General features: G+C 38.0%; 1 protein-coding gene across 1 annotated transcript; it reads left to right on the top strand.

Moving 5' to 3' along the window:
* Nucleotides 1–1,064: 1,064 nt before the first annotated feature.
* Nucleotides 1,065–7,663, top strand: LOC140944610 (uncharacterized). Its single transcript, XM_073393729.1, has 12 exons — nt 1,065–1,121; nt 1,974–2,085; nt 2,514–2,554; nt 3,062–3,152; nt 3,324–3,464; nt 3,739–3,767; nt 4,171–4,207; nt 4,736–4,776; nt 5,394–5,526; nt 6,384–6,415; nt 7,262–7,349; nt 7,550–7,663. The coding sequence occupies exons 2-12, from the start codon at nt 1,978–1,980 to the stop codon at nt 7,640–7,642; spliced, it is 834 nt and encodes a 277-aa protein (XP_073249830.1). The 5' UTR covers nt 1,065–1,121; nt 1,974–1,977; the 3' UTR covers nt 7,643–7,663.
* Nucleotides 7,664–8,278: the final 615 nt, after the last annotated feature.

Raw genomic sequence — 8,278 nt, 5'->3', positions numbered from 1 at the left:
CTTTCAATTGTTTTCTTTGTGAAAAAAATAATTCCCACCGGAAAAAATTATTCACCTTAAGGCGTTTTGGTTTTATCTTCAGTTGATCACATTGAAAATGGTGGAAGAGATCCTTACTGGAACCCGCAAAGAGAAATCCCATTGCGTTACTATGGCGTTCAGGTAATTGATTATTTGTAAGGCGAAAACCCGGTCCGTTAACAATGAACTCTGTTCCAGGGTTCTCTCCTCTCCCTTATCACAGTGTGACCGAGCTTGGTTCGTAGAAAGTAAGTTGGGATAGCCTTTTAAATTTTGTTCCTTGCTCTGAGCTGAGGAAAGCCATTTCTTGGATCTTGAATCTTTTATTATTCTCTCAGTTAGTAGATACAGTCAAAGTGGTCTTTTTGTAAGCAAAATCGAGAAAATTACACTGAAATTTGACTGCAAACTTAGTTAAAAGGCAAAAGACCTTTCACTCCCTGCAAAATTATCAAACTTATTATTTTAAGAAGACATAAACTGAGACTATTACATGGCTGACAGTAGGGTATTATAAAAGTTAAATATTTTTTTTCCAGCCCGTTCCCGTTCAGTACCAACAGTTCCCGTATAATCCTGCAGTTCAGCAAGGTTGGGCTGGCGGAATTCAACTGCAGCCAGGTCATGCCCCATTTATGTAAGTTTTTACTTTTTACGCACCTATCCATAAGCCTTTTATGCAAAAATGACTTCCACGTTCTTCTGTTGTCAGGTAAACATTCATAGTAAATCTATGGCCCAGAAAGAAACAAATTGTTCACATAAGTAATGCTATCATCAGCTTTCACGTTAGCTCCAATTATTTTGTCCCACAGTCAGCCATACTGGACTACGACTGCAGCACAACAACAATATGCAGCTCAACAGCAATTTGCCACAATGCACGCTCAGCAATATGCAACACAGCATCAGCAAGTTGCGACACATCAGCAGCAAGTTGCGACACAGCATCAGCAAGTTGCGGCACAACAGCAGAACGATGCAACCCAGCAGTGGAAAGTTGCCACAAAACATCAGGAAAGTGCGAAAAAACAACAAGATGAAGAAAAGAAACAAGAAGAAAAGACCGGCACCACCAGGACTATTGAAAAACGTCTCGAGTAGGTTTTAGTTTGTAGCTTTTAATCATTTGTGCAATACTTGATAAGCATACATTTGATTGTAGGCTCCATTTCTGGCTATTTAAGAGGGCTTCATTTGATATCCGATCAAAGCAATTTCTTCTTTAGCATGCGTGGGATGGAACCGAACGCGTGCTCAAAAACGGTAACAATCTCGTCACCAATGCTCTCAGATCTTACGGCTACCTAGCATGTACACAGACACTCTATTTTCTCTTCAAAGTCCGTCGCGCGCGGGTTTTAAAATATAAACCGCAAGGGAATTTATTGACCGCCAGCGCAAGGGGTAGTGGTGTTTCTTTCTCCCGCTCTGCGCTCGTTTTCGCGCTTGCTCACCGAAATTTTGAGAAGAACGAAAAGAAAAAGAAAACAACGTCTGTGTACAGGCTAACGGCTGCCAGTGAGGTTAAGATTGTTCATGAGGCGGTAGATAGAGGGTCCCCAACAGAGTGTTTTCACTCACGTGGCCAGCATCTTTGCAAATTTATTGAAACAAAAGAAAACGTTTGCATAAGAAAGGAATTTAACTCCCACAGGCCGACTCGTTTGGGACACTAACATGGCCGCCGTTTCTTTGTTTTGGGACACCAATATGGCCGCCGTGACGTCATCATTGTGAAAACACTCTAAAGGTTTTTCGGGATCCGATAGTTCCCTTATTTGAAGCTCGGGATTCGAGATTTTGAAGTACAATCGGACATGATTCGGGATTTTAAGTATGCACGTGAGTTAGAATGCCCAAATGACCCGCGGGATTACGGGATTAAAGAACCCTACTGGGGATTTTCGTATATAATTAAGGCTAAAGTATTTGCTCTGCTTTTTACACAGAGAAATGAAACAAATTCTGGATAAAGAAAGAGAAGAATTCTCCCTGAAATTGAAACGACAATCAAGAAGAGTCAGTGATCTTGAAATCAAAGACAAACAACAACAAAATGAGGTAAGATAGGAGTCCAGGTCAGTTGCGATAAACCGAGAGAACCAACCAAAGTCTTGTGACAGGGCACCCTGAAAGAAGTAGATGATATTGCTGTTTTATGTCAATTATGTGATAAACTAAGGGATTTTTAACCATATTCATATAAAGCTCCTGTGTAGTTATGAAGAAGATATCAAACAAACAAACAAAAAAACTTCTGTTTGGAGGTTGAACTATATTTTCTTCTTTTACTGTAACTAATATAGACTTGAAAAAGAAGCCAAAATTAATAGGTAATCAGGTTCTCCTCAATGGGAAAACCTTGAGTAAGCAGCAGGCAGAAAGCAGTGCTCGGAAATACTTGTTTGCCGTTTGTTATGACTTTTCATGTACAAGGATAATAATTAGTTCAGTAATAACTAGATATATTTCGTATACAATTTACGCAGATCAAGGAACAGACAAAAGCAAGAGAGATTGCGGAGGACATGTAAGAACATTTTTAATGACGTACTACTATTTCGATTCAGTGGCCGGGGGCGGACCAAGGATACAGGAATTTTTAATTGGGAAATGGGTCGGGGGGGAGGGGGGAGTTTGGTTCAGAAAGGCCTGTTGCACTTTTTTGTGGCAAATTACTTCTCACAGAGACGACCACGTGTTTCTCAACCTGTGAACGCCGGTCGACATTGGCGCGGCAAGTACTGCTTTGCGAGCAGAAGCGAACAGATCATAGGAGGGTACACAAAAACAATTACATTTTTACATCCCTGTGGTTATGGTGCGTTCATAAAAAAACGGTGATATACGATTCTGTCGATGAAGAATTGCAGCTCTAAAAAAGCGTCAGGTCTGATGGGGGGGAGGGAGCGGTTTTGACCCCCAAAGCCCTCCCCCTGGATCCGCCACTGGTGGTGGAAAATATTTAATGTATGATCATGTCCAAGAATCTGCATGCTGACATCAGGGATATTTTTATTTTCGTTGTAAATTCAAGGTGGAAGAAAATTGAGGAGGAGAAGAATGCCTTGGATGCCATGAAGCAATCATTGGAGAAGGAAGGCGGCAAGATAAACCGGGTTCTCTTGGTATGACTTTTTTCTTATTCCTTAAAACGTTAACAAATTTGTAGTCTCCCTTGCAGCCGTTTTTACTGTCGTGACGCATGACGCTCCTCCCCCACAAACGACTACCAGCTATGAGGCTTCGATTGATTATACGAAAGTTTCAAGCTAATTTAAAGTTTATTCATTTCTTAGAAAACAGAACGTGACCTTTCGAAAGCACAGGAGAGGATCCTTAATTTGGAAGCTGATAATGAAGAGCAAAGAAGAAAGCTCGAGAAATTCACAGATGAATTATCTCAGGAATTTTCCGCACTTCGCGCCACTTATAACGAGGTAAGTGGAATTTAATATATAAACTATGTAAAATTATTTGTAGGAACTCCCTCCTTCATAAAAAGACGTTACCCATCCCCACTTCCCTATACTACATGGTATGCATAAATAAAAGCATGAGTTAAGATTTAACTTTAACCCGGGGACACCTCTCCAGAACACACGCCTAAAAGGCACCAAAAGTTTGTAAAGGACAGCTGTTGTATTTATTGGCTTGCACTGTATACATGTATTTCTGATTTTCTGTCTTTTGTTTTCTCTCTGCGATGCAAAGTTGCAAGAAAGGCTGCGAGTTGAAGAACTGTAAGTGCTTTATCTCTTTTGCTTTTAGAAATTGTAACAACTGAACAAATCTGAACAAATTGAACAAATTTTCAGAATTTCCTTCATTTTCTGTTGTGAAGCTGCAATGAAGGCTTTTATGAAACGACATAGAAAGAGGCCAATAAAAGTATTTAAAGAAAAAAAGGGAAAAATAGCAAAATTGATTCCACGAAAAACTAAAAATGTGTTGCATTCTACAGGGATCTAAAAATAAGTGACAACAAGGACCCGGGGAACATCTTTGATCTTGAGTAAATTACAACTCACATCCCATGTAGTTTATTGGCTTTTACAGTAAATAGATAACTACTCCCAGTAGGTACCTAAGCTTTAGAAAAGGCACCACAGTAAGTGATTATTTCTTTAAATTGTTCTATTTTAGCACCTCTTCACAGACCATACATGGACTGAAAGATGAGGTACTTAGTCTGTAGCTTGAACAAACTGAATATTGCTTCTTTTTTAACAAAAAATTGACGTGTTTTATAGGACAAGCCAAAATCAACAGATGCAGTTTTTTCTTCTTTGAACTGGTTTCTGTATTTTATGCAGAAGTTATTTTTGTAGTACTTGTCAACAAATTACTGTAGGGTACTCCACAATGAAAAGAACGAGTTTTGAAAGCATACATTAGCATAGTCAAAGCAGAAGAATTTGGAACCGCGGCAGGATTAGCTCAGCCGGTAAAGCGCTTGTTTGGAGAGCGAGATGTTGCCGGTCCCGGACCAATACTCAGGGTCGTACATTAACTAAGAAATGAAGGCTGGAACTTCGCATGGTCTGGATAACCACGGCGGCGGCGGTTCCGTCTCCAGTAGTAGACTTAAATAGTTGTCCCAGTTAGTAGTTTCGTGCTAAATACCTTTACACTCATGTAACGCGCATTTTTATTGTTATTCTTTTCGTCTTTAGTATGAAATGCTAACGAAAGTTTTTCAAACTTGCAGGTCGCTTATTTTAAATCGTCTTACCAGAAAACCACCGAAGAGTAAGTAAGACATTCTTAGGTAGAATAAATCCTCAAAGTTTTGTTTTCGGCATAACGCGGGCCATTGGCGCAAGAAATGTGCCTGCATGCGGAAAGTATTTCGATCTTGAAGTTGAGTTCAAATTTCTCGACAATGCAAGTTTGTAATAACAAAGATCCGTTTTTTTTCGATACTACACTGAATCTTCTCAGAATCATATGTTGCTTCGTCCGTTAAGCTTTGATTTATGTGGAGTCAGGAGTTTTTGGCATTGTCGTTTTAATCTCGTTGGCCGCTAAGCTGACCAAAAAAACAATAATATAAACAATAATGATATGATAATAGTATATCTATAGCAGGCTTTACCAGGTTAATTCGAGGTTCATATTATGTACATGGTACTCTATTTTACTGTCATTTGACGATCGCGTACTTATTGTATTTTTTGGTAACATTTTGTGACGATTCTTTTGTAACGGTTTTCATCCAGGATGAAGAAGACCCACTGTTGTATACGGTCGAAAAAAAGTTGTCCTGAAGATTATCGTTAGCATTTGTCAGTATATCATACGTCGTGCACGTTCTGTCTTTCTAAATAGTATTTAAATAATAATATGTTTTTTGTATGTTATTTCAGTTTAGGCATTGCTAATCAAGAGCAACGTTCCTTGGCCCAGCGGTGTGAGTTGTGGAAGAAAAGCTCTCAGGAAAAAGATTTGGTTTGTGAACGTGCAGAGAAAGACAAAGCTGTTCTGTCTGAGAAGATTCAGGTGAGAAGAATAATAATTACTTGATTTTTTTTTAAAGTGAAAAAGTATAGCTTACATTTATGACTGTAAGTACATCCCTCTTAACTACCTATGAAAGACTGGAAGCTAGTCAGCTTAGTTTGCTCAACTCAGTCGGAAGGCCTCGGTTCTAAGGCCTTTAAGAATTTTGAAGAGTTGACCGCACATAGATATACCATTTGAAATCTACGTTAACGAAGTTCTGGCAATCTTTGATGCGACAGCTTTTCTTTGAATTGTCAGAGATGAAGGATAAAAAGTACCCGGACAAAGTATGAATAGACTCAATCAGTTAACGTGACAATATTTGGTTAGAAGGACAAAGGTCAAAAGAGAATACTATTTTATTATTGTAAATGGATAATTGACCAATCAGAGCGAGCTTTACCTTATATTGAAATTAACTGACACTTATTAACAATTTTTCACACTTATTTAGTGAATACAAAAAAAAAAAGACAACAACAACAATGTTGTACGTTTTCCTTTTCTTTTTTTGATGGTATTGTGAATGTTTGTATGTTATTTGTGTTCTTTTTGTGGTTGTAATAAAAATATAGTGTACATGGCCGTCGAAATTGTTTGGATGTTTTGTGTTTTGTAGTGTTTTAAAATTTATTTGTTACGTTTTTATTTGTATTCACTATTTAAGTATGAAAAATTAATAAAAGCTGTTAAATTAATTGAAAATTACTTCTTCTTCGCATAGAGGGTACCAGCGATGTACAAACGGAGGATGACCTCTCCGTGAAATAAAGAACATTTAAAAAAGTTGATTTTTGACACGAACCTCGATTGTGATCCTAACTTAATCCCTTCTCTTTCGTTTTATACTTTAGTCTGAGAAGGCAGCAAAGATTGAATTGCAAGAGTAAGTAACTCCCTTGTTATCCTTGGCAGCCATTAAATACGGTCTACAACAACTTAAAAAAAATTTTTAATTTAGACCTTTACTCTGAGCTAAGTGTGCATGTTTTAAAAGAAAGTTATTGTCCTCTACTCCAAGTTACATCCAGGATGAAATAGGCCCCTTCTGGCTTTTTCTTAAACTTTTTGTGCAGCCTGTAGGTAATCGTTTTACGACGAAAATTTCAAAAGTGGCAGAACAACTTACTTGTTATTAAGCCAAAAAATAAAAATGACGATTCTAGTATTTCAGTCTAGCACTCGATAAAAAGGCTGAACCTTACCAGGGAAGGCCTGTGGGCGTCGTAATAACAAGGGCAGAGGTTTATGATGTTTAGTGAAACCAGCGTTTCGATCAACTTACAAGGCTGTCGATCACAATATAGTTGAAGTGAGTTTGTCGGATTGGTAATCAAAGGCGGAAGAGCTAAATCAATCACAATATATGGCAACAAAATTAATGGTAACCAATATTTTGCATGTATTGACTGATTTATTCTTCCGCTAGCTGAAAAATGCTCACATATACGGACGGACAAGGCAGAAGTTTTGATTTTTATAAAGAAATTGGCTTATATTTTCGCGAACATAACAGTCCGAAATTCCGAAATAGTTACATGTATTTTATTCGTACTTAAAATTAAAGGCCTTCGCTACCCAGATCTTACAGGTCTGTAAGTTTGACCGTTAGGGATGTGGGTGCAAGATGTTTCAAGACGAGTCCAAGTCTAAGGGTAACATGTAGGTAGGCATATTATTTATTTATTTATTCATTTATTTTTTTTTACTGTTTAACCTCTGTCGTTTTCAGAAATAACGAGACCCTCAGGGTAGAATTAGCTGCATTTAAGAAGCAAAACGTTCTGCTTATGCAAGAAGTTGAACTTCTCAAAGAACAGGTAGGTAAATAAAAAATTGGAATTTGTCTTTAATTGTTTTTTCGAAAGATTTTTTCCGGAGAATTTCCCCAGTTTAACATTATCTTATGATGTACGGGTTGAGTTGAGCAACCCCCCCCGCCCCCCCCAAAAAATAGGTTTTACAGACATAGTACGATACATTTAAAAATTATTTATTAAAGTTGTTCTCTCCTTTTCAGAATTACAATCTGCGATATTATGGTGGAGTCATTGGAAAATTCCGAAGGATGAAACGCTTCATCGTAAACACTTTTCGACGATTTTCATCATAACATGCTATATTTTGGATAGGGTGTAGGGGGGAGGGGGGAACTTACAAGCTATATTTTGGATAGGGTGTGGGGGGAGGGGGGAGTTACAGGCTATATTTTAGATAGGGTGTGGGGGTAGGGGGAAGGGAAAAAAAAAATTTTGTGACTGAAGCCTTAGTTAAATCTGCTTAGAAAAATGGAGATGACTGATTTGTTTAAAAAACTCGCATTTAGCAGTAACTTGTTTAAAAACTGCGCAACAACTGCTATCTTAAACTTACAACCTATATTTTAGATATGGTGGGGTGGGTTTTTTTTTTGGGGGGGGGGGAGCAAGAGGGTAACGATATTCTTGTGACTGAAAACGTACCCCAGATAAATCTGCAGAGATGAATGAAATTGATTGATCTGTGTAAAAAAACTGCTTTTTACTGCTATTAGATCCTGTCTAACGATTTTCATCATAAGTTTACCAGCTATGTTTGGGACAGGGTGGGGGATGGCAAAAGAGAAAAGGTATTCTTGAGACGGAAATCTTTCTTTTGATACATCTGCTGGGAAAAATGACAATAACTGATCTGTATTATCTTTCTCAATAACTACTGAAGATAAGTTGTCTAAAAGGGACTAGGTCACGGTATTTTAGAGATCTGTAAA

This window comes from Porites lutea, chromosome 7 (assembly GCF_958299795.1).
Source record: "Porites lutea chromosome 7, jaPorLute2.1, whole genome shotgun sequence".
Taxonomy (NCBI): Eukaryota; Metazoa; Cnidaria; class Anthozoa; order Scleractinia; family Poritidae; genus Porites; species Porites lutea.
The sequence above is the reverse complement of the archived record's forward strand: the minus strand, read 5'-3'. Positions and strand labels throughout refer to the sequence as shown.

Coding starts and splice junctions, on each gene's coding strand:
- LOC140944610 (XM_073393729.1), top strand. CDS start 1,978: ATGAAACAAATTCTGGATAAAGAAAGAGAAGAATTCTCCCTGAAATTG. Junction 3,465..3,738: donor TTCGCGCCACTTATAACGAG/GTAAGTGGAATT, acceptor TGCGATGCAAAG/TTGCAAGAAAGGCTGCGAGT. Junction 4,208..4,735: donor TACATGGACTGAAAGATGAG/GTACTTAGTCTG, acceptor TCAAACTTGCAG/GTCGCTTATTTTAAATCGTC.